This window comes from Myotis daubentonii, chromosome 15 (assembly GCF_963259705.1).
Source record: "Myotis daubentonii chromosome 15, mMyoDau2.1, whole genome shotgun sequence".
Taxonomy (NCBI): domain Eukaryota; kingdom Metazoa; phylum Chordata; class Mammalia; order Chiroptera; family Vespertilionidae; genus Myotis; species Myotis daubentonii.
The window spans coordinates 24835595-24858367 of record NC_081854.1 but is presented as its reverse complement, the minus strand read 5'-3'; the positions used below and the strand labels follow the sequence as shown (position 1 = coordinate 24858367).

Below are 22773 nucleotides of genomic sequence, written 5' to 3'. Positions count from 1 at the left end.
TTAGTTTTGGTTTAAGTTTCAGGTCTGTGTGCCTAGCACAAATCATCTATCAGCTGCCTGCTGAAGCCAACACTTCTTTCCAAACCCTGGTAGAGCTTCCTCTGCAACAAACACAATCCTGACCTTGCTGAGGGTGGGCACCTAGTTCAGTCCCGGACAGCCTTGAAACCCCTCCCCAACCAGCCCATCCTCAAGCCCAGCGCTCCCTCCGCCTTAGCGCACTCCCGGCAACCCTTTGGGGCGGACACCAGGCCCTCCCTTCCGCAGACTACATTTCCCACAGGCCTCTGCACATAGTTTTGTAAGGGCTTCGTTGCTGGTGTCACTTCCAGAGGTGAGTAGGTTGCAGACATTGAGGAAACGGGTGCGGGGGCGGCGCGGGGGCGGCGCGGGCCTAAGTGTGAACCTAGTTGCTGTGACTATGGAATTTGGGACGGTAATTGGGCTCTGGGTTCCCTGATGTGCCCTCTGCACTTCCGCTTCAGGGCCGCACCGATCCGGCGGCCCAGAATGGCTCCGAGTTCAGTGTATGAACCCCAGAGTGAAGGCCATCAACAAAAAGATGCAGCCCTGAGAAAAACTATAGATCACAAAACCACAGCTTAACCATTGCACCCTCCGGAGGAAAGTGGCGTGAATTTGGAGACATGTTCCAGCCCTGGTCTTTGTGATGCCGGGAAGGGGTGCCCCTTTACCCCAGGCTCCCAGATTTCCCTCTAGTATATGTGTGCTGTGTGGGCATGAGGCTGTGACTTGAGTTAGCCAGCCTGGGCTGAGCTCCAAGAAAGGCTCACTGTCCCAAGATTCCTGTCTCCTTCTCCAAACCTGCTGATCTTTAGGAAAGCAGGGAGAAAGGAATATATATTCAATTCTTTATATATAATTTCAATTCTTTATATATAATTTATTATATATATATAATAATAAATTATATAATTTATTAATAAATTATATATAAAGAATTTATATCTAATCTATCGATATGCAGGGAGTCCCAAAAATGTATACAATTGTAACAGCTGATGGAAATTTTGAAAATGAAATATAATTTAATAAACACTGCCTTTATAATTATTCAAAGTGTGAGTATACATTTTTGGGGAACTAGTATAGGTTAATAGATACATACCTGTCTCAAGATGAGTTTCTGTTTCCCCTTTGTTCCATGAAATGTTACTGTTATTTTTCCAGACATTGGAATATTTGCTTCTGTAAAAGAGGAAAAGTCAGCTCGGACTCAAAAAAGAAAAAACAGTGCTGTTATTAATCAGGCTGGGAGAGAAGAGGCAGATCAAGCCAGTTGCAAAATTAAGAAACATTATTTCTCCTTGTTGGGAGAAAGTACAGCACCAGATGTTAGACCCGTGGAGTCAGACCTGACCTTGGTTCAGCAACTTCAGTACTTGAGTTCTGGCTAAGAAAAAATTCAGAGCTAAGACTCAAATCGATAAGAGAAAGTTTATTTAGGAAGTCCCAGAGGTAGAAGAAGTGAATGAAAGAAATGGGCTCAGGAAGCAAGTTACAGAGGCATAAGAGGGCCCTTGGAGCTTAAGAGAGAGAGGCAAGGAAAGTGCAGCTGGGGGAAGGGGTGGGGAAAGGCCAGGGTGTGCTCAATAGAGAAAGCCACACTGGGTCCTCCCTCTTGAGGGGATTTATCTGGAGGTCTGAGAGGAAAGTCCCAATAGAATATTTATCAGTTTTGCAGGTGTGTCTTTCCAGGGTCATGGTCTCTAGGATTGGTTGTTGCCATGACAGGGGTTATTTGTCAATGCAGCTGGTCCTGAGGTCAGCCATGGCATTGCTTGTCTGGTTTTGTTGCTTTTCTGGGCCTGGAGCTGAAGCACGACTGAGGCCTAGATATATTTGATGTCGGTCAGAGCCTCATTCTCCTGTGGGCTTAATGCTAAGGGTTATCCTTTGGCCCCCTTGTGAGTTCTCCCTCTAAGGCAGCGGTAGCCAACCTCACGGACCACCAGTTGGTGACCGCTGCTCTAAGCGGTTCTAATCCACATGACTAGCAACATGCCAGGGGAGGAAAGGTCAGGGGGTCTAAACTGCATGACCCAGCTACATGCTAGGGGAGGAAAGGTTACCCTAGGTGTGAGTGAGGTTCTTGTTTTCCCAGTTTTGCCCGTTGCTAAGCACCTGGGGCCTTCTGCCTTGGTAACCTTCTGTACCTGGCCCATTGTTTTTCTCTGTTCCTGTGTCCAACTGCCTACCACATACTCAGGTCATGCAGCAATTGTAAAATGGCATAACAATTTTCTCTTTGAGAGATTACAGCTTTCTTACCAAGAAAGTGCTCCAGATCCACTTTGCTATTTTTATTTTATTACTGGGGATACCCAATTGCTAAAGTACTCTCACTATATAGTAGTGTTCAACCTTTAATTAATCCCTGCCTCCTATTCTCACCTCAGAAACAGTAGACATTCCAGAATTGTTTTCCCTTTCCTCTGAATCCTTCAGTTGGTACTCAACCGTTTACAAGAGCTTCTCTCTCTCTCTCTCACTCCCCCATTACATTCCAACCGTTCCTGTGGAATAGGCATCTTCCATGTAGTTTTTAGCTAGTAAGGCTTTAATACCTGAACTACCTATTGATCTGGATCTTTGCTCTTCCTTCTCAGTGAATGATGGAGATGATGTAGGTAGGCATCCTGCCCCTCCTAACTATTACATGAACATTTAGCAATCATTTAATTTCTCCCGTGAGCTGCTTCTTAAACTCTTGCATGGTTTGCAAGGAAGGCTAACAACAGAGCTTTATTTTAGACTGTGATTTGTTGAGACTAGTTTAGTTGGACTCATACTAGGTGCCTTTGATCTTCGCCACTGCCCTGAGGTCAAAGCAGAGAAAGATACGGAGTGGTAATTTGGTAAGATTTTTAAATGAAGATCTGTGTTAACAAAAGAAGGGATTATTAGTAGAAGAGAAGCAAAAACATTAGTGGAAATTTGAGAAGAGGTTTGAAGTTTTGGACAGCATGCGTTTGTTTCAGGCAAAATATTTATGTGGTTTTAAGAGAGACAGTTTAGTATAGTGGCTTTGGAACTAAATTACCAGGGTTCTAATCCTAAACCTGTCATTAGAATTGGGTGAACTTGGGCCAATTTATTTTATCTCTTTTTGCCACAGTTCCTTCGTTTGTAAGGGAGGATAATGATAAAACCTACTATATAGGATTGCTATCAATAGATGAAAAAATATATGTAAAGTTCTTAGATAATGCTTTGGACACATAAGTGCTTAGTAGATTTAGTTGTTACTATTATGTTGTAATTCCATGTTTTTTCCTATTACCCAAATCCAAAAATTGTGAGGATTTTGCCACTTTTACTTCATCCATTCACATAGCCCCCCTTTTGTAAATTGTTGATAATCAGGAGGAATTGCTTGGTCAACACGAAACTCTGAAACTTAATAGTATTATAAGAAAGAGCAGGGCTGAGAAATTCATTTTTATGGCAAAAAAAGGGGAATTTTCTTTTTCCCCCCTTTCTTTATTGATTAAAGTATTACATATGTGTCATTATCCCTCCATTGCCCCTCTCCCCCCCACTCATGCCCTCACCCCCCTGGTGTCTGTGACCATTGTTTATGCTTATATGCATGCATACAAGTCCTTTGTTTGATCTCTCCCTCTTACCCTCACCATCCCCTACCTTCCCTCTGAGGTTTGAGCATCTGATCGATGCTTCTCTGTCTTTGGATCTGTTTTTGTTAATCAGTTTATGTTGTTCATTATATTCCACAAATGAGTGAGGTCATGTGATATTTATCTTTTAAGGAGAATTTTCTTTAATAATTATGGGAAGAAGAGCATATAGGATTTTTCATCTATAGTTGCCTTTCATTAAATTTCTATTTGCTATTTTAAGTGCTTTATATGTAGTATCTTCTTTAATCCTCATAATAACCCTTTGATTGAGAGCTATAATTATCAGCATTTTACATAGGAAGAAACTAGGGCTGAAAAATTAAGTAACATGTCCAAGATCATATGGGTAATAACTATCAGAGCTGAAATTTATATTCTAGAAAACTGACAGCAAAGCCTATATTAGTAATTACAAAAGTATACCAAGCCTCATCACTATACTTAAAAATTCTACCTGCCTTAAGAAAGGAGGGAAGAGATATTAATATGATGTCAGCAAGCAATGTCCAGGTTTTCCTAAGGCTCTGTGGAGGGAAATGTATTTCCTACAGTAAAATTTATGCCTAACAATTTTCATTTTAGTAATATTCTAAGCAAAATGAGACTCGAGGAACAAGAAGGTCCAGCATCTGTTATAGGGATTCAAAGGGTTGGTTCAGAAGCAAAATAAACTCATTTGTCAGCAACATGTGAAGGAGGCAGCACGAGACTTCAATCAGTGCTTAGAAGACATCAGTCAGGGACTTCGCGCCATTCTTTTCTAGATAGTGCTTCAACACACATGAGCAAATTAAATCATAGAGTTGGTTCACGAATTAGAAGCTAAAATTTAAAAGTCACTCAGGAAAAATAGCAGGGGTTTTTTCTTCTTCTTCTTTTTTTTTTTTTAGTGTTCTAATAAGCTCTTAGTTTAACAGAAGATGTGAAGAAAATGTTGAACTTCTTTGGAGTATTTTTGTACTTTAGTTCACATAGTATTTAATATGATGATAAGTATCACTGACTGTCACTGTAAACATTTTAACTGGTCCTTCTAGGCATACATGTAATTTTTTTTCCTGTCAATATAGTTTAATACCGCACACGTTTTGTTTGTTTATTTGTTTTAACACAGTAGCTTAACCCATTACATAAAAACTGGCAACATTATCACTTTTTAATATTTGCATGGTTTTCAAATGTTTAACCATTTTTCCAATTAGATTATTTTCAGCTTGTATTCATTATAAGCCTTATCTGTCAGCATAACTCCGCAAATATCTTTTTTTAAAAATATCTTTATGGTTGAAAGTATTACATATGTCACCTTTCCCCCCCTCCCCATTGACCCCTTCTAGCCCGCTCCCAACCCCCACCCAAGGCTTTCACCATCCTATTGATTGCATTGAATCTGTAGATTGCCTTGAGTAGTATAGACATTTTATTGATGTTAATTCTACTAATCCATGAACACAGTATATTCCTCCACTTTTTTATATCTTCCTCTATCTCTTTTTTCAACAAGGACAAGACTTTTACCTCCTTGGTTAAATTTATTCCTAAGCATCTTAATTTTTTTTGTTGCAATGGTAATTGGGGTTGTCTTTTTAGTTTTTCATTCTGAGATTCATTATTGATGTATAAAAAAAGTCATAGATTTTTTTTTATTGCTTAAAGTATTACAAAGAGTATTACATGTGTGTTCTTCCCCCCCCCCCCCCGCCCTTGACAGTCCCCTAGCCTCCCCTATCCCCCAGTGTCTTATGTCCATTGGTTATGCTTATATGCAAAAAAGTCATAGATTTTTGTGTGTTGATTTTATATCCTGCTACATTGCCAAATTCATTTATTAAATCTAGTATTTTTTTTAATGGAGTCTTCAAGGATTTTCTATGTACAATATCATGTCATCTGCGAATAATGAGAGCTTTACTTCCTCCTTTCTAATTTGGATGTCTTTTATTTCATCTTCTTGTCTGATTGCTGTGGCTAGGACTTTCAGTACTATTTGAATAAGAGTGGTGAAAGTGGACATCCCTGTCTTATTCCTGTTCTTTGGGGGAAATGGTTTTAGTTTTTGCCTATTGAGTATGATGTTTGCTGTAGGTTTGTCATATATGGCCTTTATCATGTTGAGATATGCATCCTCTATTCCCACTTTGCTGAGAGTTTTTTTTTTTTTTTATCGAAAATGGGTGCTAGATTTTGTTGAATGCTTTTTTTGCATCTATTGATATGATCATGTGATTTTTGTCTTTCAATTTGTGTATTTGATGTATCACGCTTATTGATTTGCGAATATTGTGCCAGCCTTGCATCCCTGGAATGAATCCCATTGGTCATGGTGTATGATCTTTTTAATATATTGGTGGATCCGATTTGCGAATATTTTGTTGAGGATTTTAGCATCTATGCTCATCAGAAATATTGACCTGTAATTCATTTTCTTTGTAGTGTCTTTATCTGGTTTTGGAATTAGGATAATGCTGGCCTCAGAATAAGAGCTTGGAAGTGTTCCTTCTTGTTTTTGTTTTGTTTTTTGAATAGTTTGAGGAGTATAGATGTTAGTTCTTCTTTGAATGTTTTGTAAAACTCCCTTGTGAAACTGTCTGGACCCATGCTTTTGTGTGCTGGGCATTTTTTAATTACTGCTTATATTTCATCAATTGGTATTGACCTATTTAGGTTTTCCGATTCATCCGGATTCAGTTTTGGGAGATTGTATTTTTCAAGGAGTTCGTCCATTTCATCCACATTGTCCAGATTGTTGGCATATATTTGTTCATAGTATTTTCTTACAACCCTTTGTATTTCTGTGGTGTCAGTTGTTATTTCTCCACTTTCGTTTCTGATTTTATTTCTTTGGGTCCTCTCTCTTTGTTTCTTGATGATTCTGGCTAACGGTTCATCAATCTTGTTTATTTTTCAAGGTTTCATTGATGTTTTGTATTCTTTGTTTTAGTCTCTATGTCATTTATTTCTGCTCTAATCTTTATTATTTCCTTCTCCTTTTACTGGGGTTTTCTGTTTGTTTTCTTTCTAATTCTTTGAGTTATAGGTTTAAATAGTTTATTTTTATTTTTTCTTGTTTTTTGAGGTAGGCCTGTAGTGCTCTGAACTTCACTCTGAAGACTGCTTTTGCTGTGTCCCAGAGATTTTGGGTTGTTGTGTGTTCATTTTTTTCCAGGAAGTTTTTTTTATTTCCTTTTCTATCTCATTGGTAATCCATTTATTGTTTAATAACATGCTATTTAGCCTCCATGTGTTTGAATGTTTTTGAATGTTTTACTGTAGTTGATTTCTAATTTCATTCCACTGTGGTCTGAGAAGATGCTTGATATAATTTCAATATTCTTGAACTTGTACAGACTTGTTTTGAGTCCTAACATGTGGCTTATCTTTGTAAATGACCCATGTGCACTTGAGAAGAGTGTATATTCTGCAGCTTTGGGATGAAATGTTTTATAAATGTCAATTAAATCCATCTGATCCAGTGTGTCTGAAAGGTGCATTCAGTGAAGTCAGCAGGGTGTTAAAGTCCCTTACTATGACTGTATTGTTGTTGATCTCTTGCTTAATGTCCTCTAGAAGTTTTCTTTTTTTTATATATATCTTGATTTTTTTTTTACAGAGAGGAAGGGAGAGGGATAGAGAGTTAGAAACATCAATGAGAGAGAAACATCGATCAGCAGCCTCCTGCACACCCCCTCATAGGGATGTGCCCACAACCAAGGTACATGCCTTTGACTTCAGTTGATTTTCCAGGGTTGTTTTTTCTGTATTTCAGTTATATTTCCACTTTGGTTCTGGGAGAGTGTCAGTGTAGCTTCCACTTACTCCACCACCATTTTTATGTGTACATATACAAATTGTTCCTTTACTCCCAGCAGTGGAGTTTGTGGTTCACAGGGTATTTAGAATTATAGTTTTTAAATGATGCTTCATGTAATTCTAAATTTGGATCAACCTAGTGTCCATTTTTCCATGGCCTTGCTATTTTTCTAAAATCCTCACCCAAGGATATTTTTTCTATTGATTTATAGAGAGAGTGGAAGGGAGAGAGAAGAGAGAGATGGTAGGGAGGAGAGAGGGAGGGAGGAAAGAAGAGAGAAGGAGAGAGTGAGAGAGAAACATTGACGTGTAAAAGACACATTGATAGTTTACCTCCTGCATGCACCCCCACCAGGGCTGGGGAACCTGCAACCAAGGTACATGCCCTTGATTAAGAATTTAACCCATGACCCTTTGGTCCACTGGCCAACCCCCTAACCACTGAGTCAAACTATCCAGGATACCATGACCTTGCTATTATGGGGCATCATCAGACTTTTAGATCTCCCAATTCAGTTACTGTAAAAAGGTATTTTTTTTGGGGGGGGGGTGCTTTAATACATATCATCATAATTAGTAGTGAAGTTTAGTATATTTTGAAAGGTTATTTCTATTTTATAGTTAATTGTTCTTGCTTCGGTTTCTCTCAGTAAAGTGGAAATCTTAGCCTTCAGAGGCAAAAATCAAAGTGAAAAAGATGGCTTTTTAGTTAGAGAAATGTGGATTCAAAACAAAACAATGTTCTCGCATCTAATAATTGAAATTGGGCAAATGATTTGACCCCTGAGCATCGGTTTTATATTGAAAGGAGAGAAGAACTACATTGCAGATCAGTACTGAGGATCAACAAGTGGTGTGTATAAAGCATCCATCACATCAAAGTTCTCAATGCCTGTTTGTTTTTTACCAACTGCAGCTGTCATGAATCCCCTTCCTAGTTTAGATACTGGAAGAGAGGGAGTGGCGAAGGATGTCATGCTATGAGAGGTCCTAACTGGGAAACAGAATAGTGAGTTCCCTGGCTGGGGAAAGGCCAGTGCAGCTTTACAGTGGCAGGAGCTGCCAGGCTCAGTCTGTGTGGTTGTTATTCTTTGTGTTTATGAAGTTCAGGCAGAATCCCGGGGGCTCAAAAGAGGTTCTCCTTGGTTGGTGTGGCCCTTTCTTGGCTCTGAAAAGTTGTACTAGAAGCAGGAGGAATTGCTCAGAACATGTTTGAATAATCTAATGTCAGGACCACATTGTCAGATGGCGAACTAGTCAGAATTTCTGCAGAAATATCTGGCCTTCTACACCAAGTCCAGTGTTGTTCATTGGGTTTCTTCAGGGCTTGGATTTCTTCAGACTCCCTTAACTCTCCTCCAGTTTGTGTGGGTATGGGATCAGTATGGGTGTAGTAGTGCAAAATAGGTAGGAAGCAGGAGTGGAAGAAAAAAAAAAAAGCTCATATTAACATAAGTAATTTTGGGAGCTCTGAGGCACATCTGGTTTCCTGGCTTCTTTTTCTTCCAGATTTGGTTTATATGGATTTTGCAGTTTTCCAGCAGAAATCTTGAGAAGCACTAATCAGTTCAAAACCATGGCCTTTGTAAGTTGATGTTTCTTTCTCTCCCTTTTTTTACATATTGTCAATTTCTAGGTTATGCATACATATTCATTCCTTTTTTTAAAAAAATTTTGTTTTATTGCTTAAAGTATTACAAAGAGTATTACATATGTGTCCTTCCCCCCCCCCTTGACATTCCCCCAGCCTCCCCTGCCCCCCAGTGTCTTGTGTCCATTGGTTATGCTTATATGCATGCATACAAGTCCTTTGGTTGATCTCTTACCCCTCCCCCCCCAACCCAACCCTGTAGTTTGACAGTCTGTTCGATGTTGCTCTGCCTCTGTATCTATTTTTGTTCATCAGTTTATAATGCTCTTAATTATCCATAAATGAGTGAGATCATGTGGTATTTTTCTTTCATTGACTGGCTTATTTCACTTAGCATAATGCTCTCCAGTTCCATCCATGCTGTTGCAAATGGTAAGAATTCCTTCTTTTTTTATACAGCAGCATAGTATTCCATTGTGTAGATGTACCACAGTTTTCTAATCCATTCATCTGCTGATGGGCACTTAGGCTGTTTCTAAATCTTAGCTATGGTGAATTGTGCTGCTATGAACATAGGGGTGCATATATCCTTTCTGATTGGTGTTTCTGGTTTCTTGGGATATATTCCTAGAAGTGGTATCACTGGGTCAAATGGGAGTTCCATTTTTAACTTTTTAAAAAAATATATTTTATTGATTTTTTTACAGAGAGGAAGGGAGAGAGATAGTTAGAAACATCAATGAGAGAGAAACATCGATCAGCTGCCTCCTGCACACCTCCTACTGGAGATGTGCCCGCAACCAAGGTACATGCCCTTGACCGGAATCGAACCCAGGAACCTTCAGTCCACATGCCAACGCTCTATCCACTGAGCCAAACCAGTCAGGGTGCATTTTTAACTTTTTGAGGAAACTCCATACTGTCTTCCATAGTGACTGCACCAGTCTGCATTCCCACCAGCAGTGTACATACTCATTTCTTATCCTGAAATTTCCTGTTTAACAGATCCCCATCCATGAACCTGCTGTAGTTTTTCTCATTCCCATGAGAATTGGGGACAAATAGTCCAGGATCCTCTTCACATACTCTTTCTCTACCCTCTCCCCACCCCCCACTAATGTGGACTATTTCCTGTTTTCAAAATCTGTCAAGAGCTATGAGGGAATAAAATCTTGATAAAAATGCAGGTATTCTCTGCAGAATATTCTGCCTATTCACTTTTTCCAACAGAACAAGCTTTTGATTTTAATACTAAACTTCAGAGATACTATATTTCTCTGAGTACAGTGAGTTTTATGAAGGAAAAATTTATATCCCCAACACACAATTTAACATTTTTAAAAAGTTTTTTGAACTATTTATTTATTATTTTTTAATCCTCACTTGGGGATATTTTCTATTGATTTTTTTTTTTTTTTTAGAAAGGGTGAAAGAGAGAAGGAAAGAGAGATGCATAGATGTGAGAGTAACATCGATTGGTTGCCTCCTGCACACACCCCGACCAGGGCCCAGGTCGGGGAGGGTCTTGCAACCGAGGTACAAGCTCTTGACTGGAATTGAACCCAGGCACCTTTGGTCCACAGGCCGACGCTCTGTCCACTGAGCCAAACCAGGTAGGGTTCTTTTTGAACTTTTAAAACGACATATAGTGTGATAGAGAAAAGTGCACAAGTTCTAAGTGTACAGCTAAATGAATTTTTATAAATTGAATGCATGTATGCCACCAGTCCTCAGGTCAAGAAAGAGAATATAACTAGCACTTCAGATGTCCCCCTCTTAGCCACACCCTACCCACCCAGTCCAAATATAACCTCTATCCTGATGTCATATACCATAAGTTAATTTTGCCTATTTTTAGAACTTGGTAAGTAAAATTGTATAGTTCAATGCAACATTTTAAAACAAAAAACAATGTGCAGCAAGAGTCTTATTTTATTCCAAATGCAATTGATAGACCATCAGAACCATCTGCAGATGTTCTGAAATACATGCAAATATTCTTTAAGGGGATGTGTATATCTGGTGCTGCTGATTTATAAAGGAGGCATTAGACCATCATACTGAAAGTGAGCCATTCCTGCCATTATGTTTTTGTTGGAAATGCATTTTCATAGTGTACTTCACATGTAGCCCTTGTTTGTGCCTAGTATAAAATGAGTTCCTGCCGAAACCGGTTTGGCTCAGTGGATGGAGCGTCGGCCTGCAGACTGAAGGGTCCCAGGTTCGATTCCGGTCGGGGGCATGTACCCGGGTTGCGGGCACGTCCCCAGGGGTGTGCAGGAGGCGGCTGATCGATGTTTCTCTCTCATTGATGTTTCTAACTCTCTATCTCTCTCCCTTCCTCTCTGTGAGAAATCAATAAAATATATTAAAAAAAAAATGAGTTCCTAAAAAGTTGGAAAAAGTTGGAAGAAACTGTGGAGAAACAGTTCAAGTGAGAAATAAGAGTTCAGTAAAAAACAAAACAAAACAAAAAAAACACACAATGAAAATACTAAAGCCAAAGTACATGTGCACTAACCCCTGTGTATTATAATTCTATACTAGGGAGAAATATGAAACTAGTTGAGGGGTTGAAAGTGATGTATAATGCAATATAAATCTTTGATTTAAAAGGATGGGAAAATAGGTAATTAGTCAAAAATGTAATGATAGAATGCCTGACGGGGGAATGGATTATTGATAATAAGTGGGAGACCCCAGTTTTTATTTATTTATTTATTTATTTATTTATTTATTTATTTATTTATTTATTGCTTAAAGTATTACAAAGGGTATTACATATGTGTCCTTTTTTTCCCCCCGCCCTTGACAATCCCCTGGCCTCCCCTAACCCCCAGTGTCTTATGTCCATTGGTTATGCTTATATGCATGCATACAAGTCCTTTGGTTGATCTCTTACAGCCCTCCATCCTGCCTCCCAACCCTCCCTGGCCTTCCTGCTGCAGTTTGACAATCTGTTTGAGGCTGTTCTGCCTCTGTATCTATTATTGTTCAAAAGTTTATAATGGTCTCTATTATCCATGAATGAGTGAAATCGTTTGGTATTTTTCCTTCATTGACTGGCTTATTTCATTTAGCATAATGCTCTCCAGTTCCATCCATGCCGTTGCAAATGGTAAGAGTTCCTTCTTTTTTACAGCAGCATAGTATTCCATCCTGTAGATGTACCACAGTTTTCTAATCCATTCATCTACTGATGGGCACTTAGGCTGTTTCCAGATCTTAGCTATGATGAATTGTGCTGCTATGAACATATGAGACCCCAGTTTTGAACTTTCCTTGAAGATCTATGGTTTCATGAGAGAATCTTATCCTATTTGACTGCTATAGGGAAAATTCCAAACTTCTCCACATGAGATTATTATTGGCTGGACTCTGTCTCTGTATGTGTTGAGGTTTTGTGATATGTAAGGCTTTTACAATTGGGTGGATTAGGTAGGGATGTGATTAGGGCCTTATGTTACAAGTCCTAAAAGCAGTACATAAAATTTTAGGCTTAACCATGAGTTCTCCTGCTCTCACCAGATATGCTTATCATTCAGCAGGAAAGACTCCCTATGTGGTTAGTTCCCCTATCAGCCAGAGAAGCAGCCCTCCTGATTCTTAATGTATTGGTTTTACTCCCCTGCCAGCCTGCAGAATTACACAAGCCCCATCACATCCTCCTGTGGGAACCAGGAAACACCTCACCCTCTTTTTACTACAAAGCCTGCCTCCCACAGACCCTGTTTATTCACTCTATTCCTGAGTGCAACCCCTGTGTGGCCCTGCATGATGTTTGGTGTCCTCCTTGGCTGAGCTGTGAGTGTATATGACTAATACACTATTGGTGTTAGGTATTATACCTCTCATGCTATGTAGGGCCTGGGAATCCTCCATCTAATGAATGTGAATAGGAGGTGATCAGAACAGGACTGCATATAGAAATATTAACAGTCATCTAGGAAATCCTGAGAGAAGAATACCAGCAACAAGTCCATTGTGTAGTTTTATGGGATGTGCTGGTCTAGAGCAGGGTTTCTCAACCTTGGAACTATTCATATTTTGAGCCAGAAAATATTTTATTGTGGGGGACTGTCCTCTGCATTTAGGATGTCTAAAGGTTTCCCTGACTTATACCAATTAGATGCCTGTAACACACCTCCTTCCCCAACTTGTGACAATCAAAATTGTCTCTAGATATGGCCAGTTGTCTTCTGAAGAGTAAAATCACTCCTAATTGAAAACCACTGGTTCAGAATGATATCTTCCCAATTCAGTATCCTCTGACTTAGGAATGAGGAAAGGTGGCCAGTGATGGATGATGGATAATAAAAAGTAAGAAGGACAGCCCTGGTGAGGTTGAATCGGCCCCGGTGAGGTTGAATCGGCCCCAGTGAGGCTGGAACAGCCCCGGTGAGGTTGAGACGGCCCCGGTGAGGTCAAATCAGCCCCAGTGAGGTCGAGACGGCCCCGGTGAGGCTGAATCAGACCCAGTGAGGCTGAAACGGCCCCGGTGAGGCTGAATCGGACCCAGTGAGGCTGAAACGGCCCTGGTGAGGCTGAAACAGTCCCGGTGAGGTTGAGATGGCCCTAGTTAGGTTGAAACGGCTCCAGTGAAGTTGAAACAGCCCCTGTGAGGTTGAGGCAGCTCCTGTGAGGCTGAGACAGCCCTTGTGAGGCTGAGACGGACCTTGTGAGGCTGGGATGGCCCCTGTGAGGCTGAGATGGCCCCTGTGAGACTGAGACGGCCCCTGGGAAGCTGAGAAAAATACCACATGAACTCACTCATTTATGGATAATAAGGACCATTATAGACTGATGAACAAAAATGGATACAGAGGCAGAGCAGCATTGAGCAGAATGTCAAACTACAGTGGGAACCCTGGGGAGGGTTGGGGGGGTAGGAGATCAACCGAAGGACTTATATGCATGCATATGAGAATAACTAATGGACACAAGACACTGGGGGGTGGGGGAAGCCGGGGGAATGTCAAGGGGGGTGGGAAGGAGATATGTGTAATACTCTTTGTAATACTTTAAGAAAGAAAATAAAAAAATAAAATGTAAAAAAAGTAAGAAGGTCATCCAGATGCATAAATAAGTATTAGATAATACAGACTGTGAGATTTGAGGAAGACTTTTGAATTAAAACATCTAAATAGAAAAAAGATTGAATATCACATATTTAAAATGTAGACTACCATGTAGCAAAGTTTTAAAATTTTCTTAAAAAAAATTGGTAATAACAGGGAAAATGTTTATAATAAAAATAGGGGCCCAGTGCATGAATTTGTGCACCTGGAAAGGAACTGTGGGCCACGAGGCTGCACTGGGCATAGGGGCGGATTTCGGCCCATCCTCTGTGCCCCTACCCAGTCCCTGCCGCCATGGCCCCCGGTCTCCTGTCTGCCGGCAGCCCCGCTCCCACCTCCGCCATTCCCATGCGCTGATGGTGCCAGCCCCACTTACACCCGCTGGCGGCGTAAAGCCATTGGGGCTGGTGCTGTCAGTGGGTGTGAGCGACAGCTGCTGCTCCGATTGCCCCTTAGGAGCTGAAGAAGCCCTCAGGGATGATCAAGGCTGAGCAATTGGGGCTGGTGCTGGGTGCCAGCAGCAGGTGCGAGCAGCAGCTCCAGCACCAGCTGCAGCTGCAGGTGCAAGAGGGGCCATTGCTGGGAGTGGGTGCAAGAGGTGGCTGCTGGCCCCAATTGCCTCTCAGGAGCAGGGGGAGGTGGAGAAGCCCTGAGGGGTGATTGGAATCAGCAGCCACTGCTTGCACCTGCTGATGGCACTGAGCGATTGGGGCTGGTGCTGTGCACCGGCAGTGGGTGTGAGCGCTGGGTGGGACCGCCGTGCATGGAAGCAAAGAATTTTCAGTAACCACCAGAGGTTCGTCCTGATTACAGTGACTGGTGCCCCCACTCACCTGCTCCGCTATCCCGCCGTGGCTGACACCACCATGTTCTGTGCTCTACCGCCTTCTGCCAATACCCGCTATGTTCTGCTCATGCCCCCTGGTGGTCAGTGCACATCATAGCAACCGGTTGTTCAGCTGTTCTGCCATGCCGTTTGGTCTATTTGCATATTAGCCTTTTATTATATAGGACCTGACTTTATGGTGAACTTGAGTCTGTTTTCTTAGAGATTTTATAGTATATTCAAGAGAAATCATTATCAATACGTTTTTATGATCATTCAAAGAAAAAGAAGGTCGAAAACCTTATATTTCTTAAGAATCTGTAGTGGAGATACAGCTAACAGAAGGCTGTGTGCACTATTTCATTTTATTGGGATTTTTGGGGTTATTTTATTCATTTCAAGATATGTGTGGGTAAAATTTAATCTTATCTGTAGCCACAGGACTATTCAAGAGATGCAGCACTTGCTTCAGGGATACTAATTTTCTTACTATCCCTTAAGCATGCCATATGTTTTCACCTCCACTCTATTTGCTGCTATGTGGCTCATTCTCTGAAGTGCAATCTTTGATCTTTTCTCCATTTTAAAAATATTTCATTTACTTGTTTGTTTTTCAGGGTTCAGTGACATTCAGGGATGTGGCCATAGACTTCTCACCGGAAGAATGGGAATTCCTGGACTCAGCTCAGAGGGACTTATATAGGGATGTGATGTGGGAAAATTATAGAAACTTCATTTCACTGGGTAATGGCTACTTATTCCAAATTATATTGGTTTTCTCTACTGTTAATTTCATGACTCTGTTTTGAGAAACTAGATAAATTTTATCTCTCTATTCCAAAGGAATTGGTCAAGTGTTGTTAGTTTGGAAGTAGGCCCCTCCATTTCACACTTTGTCACTCCCATCCTGTTAGGTCCTTCATACTTTCTTCAGGCTCTGTACTTACCTTAATATCCAAGGGGCAGTATTTGAATTCTGGGTTGCTTACAACAGAAGCATTGTCCAAGAAACCAGATTTCACATTGTATTTGAGCTCATAATTAATGTAGATGCTTAACATTCATTTCTAATCCACCTGCAAGGAGAATACCTAGATACAGGGGTTCTGAGTCTCTCTAAAAATCAGAGCCTATAGAACTTGTATAAAAAGGGATGGATCCACAAAGTTTATTTAAAACTCAGTTAAATGGCCCTAGCCAGTTTGACTCAGCGGATAGAGAATTGGCCTCAGATGGAAGGGTCCAGGTTTGATCCTGGCAAGGGCATGTACCTCAGTTGCTGGCTCAATCCCCAGTCCTTGTCCAGGCAAGTGCGGAAGGCAACCAATTGATGTGCCCCTCTCACATCAATGTTTCTCTCTCTCTGTGTCTCTCCCCCTTCCTTCTACTTTCCCAAAAAAATGGATGGAAAAATATCCTCAGGTGAGAAATAACAACAACAACAAAAACCAAGTTAAAACTCAGTTAAATGTTTAAATGTATTCTGTTTCCTATAACAGACATTTAATTCTACCTACTTTGTAGTTGAAATTTAAAATTCTAAGGACTTTTTCTTGTAAAATTGAATGAATATTCTAGAAAGGATATGAGAATGTCACAGGAAGCAAAATTATAATAATAAAAGTTAATACTAGTATACACATATTATGTGTATATGTACATATATAACTATCCTTTTTTATTGATTTCCTAGAGGAAGGGAGAGGAAGAGAGAGATTTAAACATCAATGATGAGAGAGAATCATTGATTGGCTGCCTCCTGCATACCCCCAACTGGGATGAAGCCCGCAATCCAGACATGAGCCCTACTGGGAATCAAACCGTGACCTCCTGATCAATGCTCAACCACTGAGCCACACTGTTCAGGCCATATATATCTAGTCTAAATATTACACATTATTAGTTAATCCTCACAAAAACTCTATGAGAAATATATTATTTTTATCCTCATTTCAGATGAGAAAACTTTGGCACAAGGGGTAACACAGCAACAAAGGCAGCATTTGAACGCAGGCAGTCTGGGTCCAGATTTTATTTTCCTCTCAACAGAGCTTGTGTGTAAATTATGCTAAGGTCAATTCTTAACTATCTGGTGTCTATTCCTTGTGATCCTGAGGTTACCATAATATGGGTGTTCTTCAACCCTGCATTTCTTTGCTCTTAGACTTTATAAAATAACATTTTGGTCTAGAGTTCATTATAAATTTAACCAAATCTAAATCTAAGGACTTTTTGGCTTATTAGTTCATGTCACATTTTTCTATTAAGCAGGACATTCCATTTCTACACCAGATGTGATTACATTATTGGATGACGGGAAGGAGCCCTGGATGCTTATGAGGGAAAGGATAAGAAGACACTACCTTGGTGAGTGGGCTTAGCAGGCATGGGAAAGTCATTACTGCAGGTAATAGCCAAGCTGGGTAGGGTAAAGGCACAAACTTTAGGTTTTGTTGAGGATATCTCTTCAAAAGCCCAAGGCTTGTGGAGTGTGGAGGAAAGGCCAGAGACCCAGGAAGCAAATTAAAATCTGTTAAGCTTAGACTAACCAAGGAACTTTCTATTGACCTTGTTACACCTCTCATATTTCTCTACCATTTCAAAGAGAGGAGCTGTTCTCAGTAGAAGAAAACAAAAGGATAAATATAAAAGCTGAAATTAACAAAGTAAGAAAAATCTAGAGAAAATTAATAGAGCCAAAAGTTAATTGCTTGGAAAGATCAACAAAGTTGGTAAACAGTAAACTTGACTAATGAGGAAAAGACAACATAAATTACTGTCAGGAATGGAAGGGGGTTTTCAGTTCACATTTTATGGCCATTAAAAGAATAATAAGAGAATGTCATGAATAACTTTATGCTAGACAATTTGACAATTTAAATGTATTTGAAAAATTCCTTGAAAAATATAACTTACCAGAATTGACAGAAGATAAGAGAAAATCTTATATCTATTAAAGTAATTGAATTATCAGAAATATTTCCAAAAAGAAAATGTCAGGCCCAGATGATTTCACTGGTTAATTCTATGAAATATTTAAGAAATTAAAGCAGAATTACACACATCTCTGTAGAAAAGGAAAGAACAACTTCCAACTCATTTTATGAGACCATATAACTCTTTTTTAAAAAAATATATATATTTTATTGATTTTTTACAGAGAGGAAGGGAGAGGGATAGAGAGTTAGAAACATCGATGAGAGAAATATCGATCAGCTGTCTCTTGCACACCCCCTACTGGGGATGTGCCCGCAACCAAGGTACATGCCCTTGACGGGAATCTAACCCTGGACCCTTCAGTCCACAGGCCGACGCTCTATCCACTGAGCCAAACCAGCCAGGGCGAGACCATTAAACTCTTATACTATGACCTGACAAAGATATTATACACAAAAAAAGCAAATCAAATTCAGCAGATACAAAAATGATGACCAAGTAGGGTTTTTTTCTAGGAACACAAGCTTGGTTTAACATTAAAAAATTAATCTCTTCCTCTTATAAAGCCACCAATCCTATCTGGTTAGGACTTTATTTTTATGACTTTTTTTTAACCTTAACTGCATTATAAAAGCACTATCTTGAACTATAGTCACAATTGGGGTTAGGGTTTCAATGTATGAATTTGGGTAGAGAACACAATTCAGTCCATGCCAATATCTATCTATATGAAATCAAATTTCTTTACAGCTTCTACTTGATTATTTGATTTATGTCTTTCAATGCCTAAAAATAGTCATTGATTTATTCAGCAAATACTTGAGTGCCCTGTCTGAACCAGGCATTGTACTATAGGCACCAGTGGAACAATTGTGAACAAAAGTGATAGGTCCCAGGAGTCATGTTCCTTACATTTTTAAGAAATCTTTATTATTGAAAGTATTACATAGGTTCTCCTTTATCCCCCATTAAACTCTATCAGGGCACTCCTGTCCGCCCCCACCCCAGGCCTCACTACCCCATTGTCTGTGTCCATGCATTATGCATATATGAATACAAGTTCATTGTTTGATCTCTTTTCACCTTCCTTCCCCTGCCTTCCCTCTGAGGTTCAACAATCTTCATGCTTCTATGTCTCTGGATCTATTTTTGATCATCAGTTTACTTAGTTAATTAGATTCCACATATGAGTGAAATCATGTGATACTTACTTTTCTCTGACTAGCTTATTTTACTCAGCATAAAATTCTCCAGGTTCATACATACTGTGGCAAATGGTAAGAGCTCTTTCTTTTTTATTGCTGTGCATTCCATTGTATAAATGTAACATAGTTTTTTTTATCTACTCATCTGCTGATGGGCACATAGGCTGTTTCTAAGTCTTAGCTATTGTAAATTGCACTGCTATGAGCATAGCGGTGCATATATTCTTTTATTTATTTATTTATTTATTTATTTTTTTAATTTTATTTTATTGCTTACAGTCTTACAAAGGGTATTATATATGTGTCCCTTTTTCTCCCCCGCCCTTGACAATCCCCTGGCCTCCCCTACCACCCAGTGTCTTATGTCCATTGGTTATGCTTATATGCATGCATACAAGTCCTTTGGTTGATCTCTTACAGCCCTCCATCCTGCCCCCCACCACTCCCCGACCTTCCCGCTACAGTTTGACAATCTGTTTGAGGCTGCTCTGCCTCTGTATCTATTATTGTTCAAAAGTTTATAATGGTCTCTATTATCCATGAATGAGTGAGACCATGTGGTATTTTTCCTTCATTGACTGGCTTATTTCACTTAGCATAATGCTCTCCAGTTCCATCCATGCTGTTGCAAATGGTAAGAGTTCCTTCTTTTTTACAGCAGCATAGTATTCCATCCTGTAGATGTACCACAGTTTTCTAATCCATTCATCTACTGATGGGCACTTAGGCTGTTTCCAGATCTTCGCTATGGTGAATTGTGCTGCAATGAACATATGGGTGCATATATCCTTTCTGATTGTTGTTTCTGGTTTCTTGGGATATATTCCTAGAAGTGGGATCATAGGGTCAAATGGGAGTTCCATTTTTAGTTTTTTGAGGAAACTCCATACTGTCTTCCATAGTGGCTGCACCAGTCTGCATTCCCACCAGCAGTGCACGAGTGTTCCTTCTTCTCCACATCCTCTCCAGCACTTGTCGTTTGTTGATTTGTTGATGATAGCCAATCTGACAGGTGTGAGATGGTACCTCATTGTTGTTTTGATTTGTATCTCTCGGATGATTAGTGACTTTGAGCATGTTTTCATATGTCTCTTGGCTTTCTGAATGTCCTCTTTTGAAAGGTGTCTATTTAGGTCCTTTGCCCATTTTTTGATTGGATTGTTTATCTTCCTTTTGTTAAGTTGTATGAGTTCACTATAAATTTGGAGATTAGGCCCTTATCAGATATGACATTGGCAAATATGTTTTCCCACACAGTGGGTTTTCTTGTTGTTTTGTTGATGGTTTCTTTTGCTGTGCAGAAGCTTTTTATTTTGATGTAGTCCCATTTGTTCATTTTCTCTTTAGTTTCAAGTGCCCTAGGAGCTGTATCAGTGAAGAAATTGCTTCAGCATATGTCTGAGATTTTGTTACCTTTGGCTTCTTCTAGAATTTTTATGGTTTCCTGTCGTACATTTAAGTCCTTTATCCATTTTGAGTTTATTTTTGTGTATGGTGTAAGTTGGTGATCCAGTTTCATTTTCTTGCATATATCTGTCCAATTTTCCCAACACCATTTATTGAAGAAGCTATCTTGGCTCCATTGTATGTTCTTGACAACTTTGTCAAATATTAATTGAGCATATTGGTTCGGGCCGATTTCTGGGCTCTCTATTCTATTCCATTGATCTATATGCCTATTCTTGTGCCAGTACCAGGCAGTTTTGAGAACAGTGGCTTTGTAGTACATCTTGATATCTGGTATTGAGATCCCACCTACTTTGTTCTTTTTCAGGATTGCTGCAGCTATTTGGGGTCTTTTTTTATTCCAGATGAATTTTTGGAGAGTTCGTTCTAGATGTGTGAAGTATGCCGTTGGTATTTTAATGGGAAGTGCATTGAATTTATAGATTGCTCTGGGTAGTACAGACATTTTAATGATGTTGATTCTACCAATCCATGAACACGGTATGTTCTTCCATCTGTTTATGTCTTCCTCTATCTCTTTTGTCAACGTCCTGTAGTTTTCTGAGTAGAGGTCTTTTACCTCTTTAGTTAAGCTTATTCCTAGGTAGCTTAATTTTTTTGGTGCGATGGTGAATGGAATTGTTTTTATAATCTCTCTTTCTGAAAGTTCACTATTGGTGTATAGAAATGCCTCAGATTTCTTGGGGTTAATTTTGTATCCTGCTACATTGCCAAATTCATGTATTAAGTCTAGTAGCTTTTGGATGGAGTCTCTAGGGTTTTGTATGTATAATATCATGTCATCTGCAAATAAGGACAGTTTTACTTCCTCTTTTCCAATTTGGATGCCTTTAATTTCTTCTTCTTGCCTAATTGCGATGGCTAATACTTCCAGTACTATGTTGAACAGGAGTGGTGAGAGTGGGCATCCCTGTCATGTTCCTGTTCTTAGGGGAAATGGTGTTAGTTTTTGTCCATTGAGTATGATGTTGGCTGTGGGCCTGTCATACATGGCTTTTATTATGTTGAGGTATGATCCTTCTACTCCCGCCTTGCTGAGAGTTTTTATCAAAATTGGTGTTGGATTTTGTCAATTGCTTTTTCTGCATCAATTGATATGACCATGTGGTTTTTTTCTTTCAATTTGTTTATGTGATGAAACACGTTTATTGATTTGCGGATATTGTACCATCCTTGCATCCCTGGGATAAATCCTACTTGGTCATGGTGTATAATCTTTCTGATGTACTGCTGGATCCGATTTGCTAAGATTTTGTTGAGGATTTTGGCATCTATGTTCATGAGGGATATTGGCCCGTAATTCTCTTTCATTGTGCGTCTTTACCTGGTTTTGGTATAAGGGTGATGCTGGCTTCATAGAATGAGCTTGGAAGTGTTCCTTCCTCTTGAATTTTTTGTATTTGCTGGAGGAGGATAGGTTTTAGGTCTTCCTTGAATGTTTGGCAAAACTCCCCTGTGAAGCTGTCTGGTCCTGGGCTTTTGTTTGCTGGAAGCTTTTTGATGACTGCTTCAATTTCTTCCATAGTTATTGGCCTGTTGAGATTTTTAGATTCTTCCTGATTGAGTTTTGGAAGGTTGTATTTTTCTAGGAATTTGTCCATTTCCTCCAGGTTGTCTAGTTTGTTGGAGTAGAGCTGTCCATAGTATTTTTTAACAATCATTTGTATTTCTGTGGGGTCTGTTGTTATTTCGCCTCTATCGTTTCTGATTTTGTTTATTTGAGTCCTCTCTCTTTGCTTCTTGATAAGCCTGGGTAGAGGCTCATCAATCTTGTTTATCCTTTCAAAGAACCAGCTCTTGGTTTCATTGATTTTCTGTATTGTTTTTTTGGTCTCTATGTCATTTATTTCTGCTCTAATCTTTATTATCTCCTTCCTTCTGCTCACTCTGGGGTTTTCTTGTTGCTCTCTTTCTAATTCTTTGAGTTGTAGAGTTAGATGATTTACTACCATTTTTTCTTGTTTTTTGAGATAGGCCTGTAGAGCTATAAACTTCCCTCTGAGTACTGCTTTCATTGTGTCCCATAGGTATTGGATTGTAGTGTTTTCATTGTCATTAGTTTCCAGGATGTTTTTGATTTCTTCTTTGATCTCATTGGTAACCCAATTAATATTTAATAACATGCTATTCAGCTTCTAAGTGTTTGAGTATTTGGGGTTGTTTTTATTGTAGTTTATTTCTAATATTATGCCATCGT

The 22773-nt window shown here is 39.6% G+C and overlaps 1 protein-coding gene across 2 annotated transcripts in view; it reads left to right on the top strand.

The window, feature by feature from the left end:
• Nucleotides 1-233: 233 nt before the first annotated feature.
• Nucleotides 234-22773, top strand: part of ZFP14 (ZFP14 zinc finger protein) — a 47938-nt gene continuing 25398 nt past the window's right edge. The window contains exons 1-4 of one of the 2 annotated variants that reach the window (XM_059666914.1): nt 234-334; nt 8982-9057; nt 15585-15711; nt 17239-17334. In XM_059666914.1, coding sequence (XP_059522897.1) covers nt 9049-9057; nt 15585-15711; nt 17239-17334 — 232 coding nt within the window. In that variant the 5' untranslated portion in view covers nt 234-334; nt 8982-9048. Of the gene's footprint in view, nt 335-8981; nt 9058-15584; nt 15712-17235; nt 17335-22773 lie in introns of both variants that reach the window. The other variant, XM_059666912.1, reaches the window with a different exon arrangement.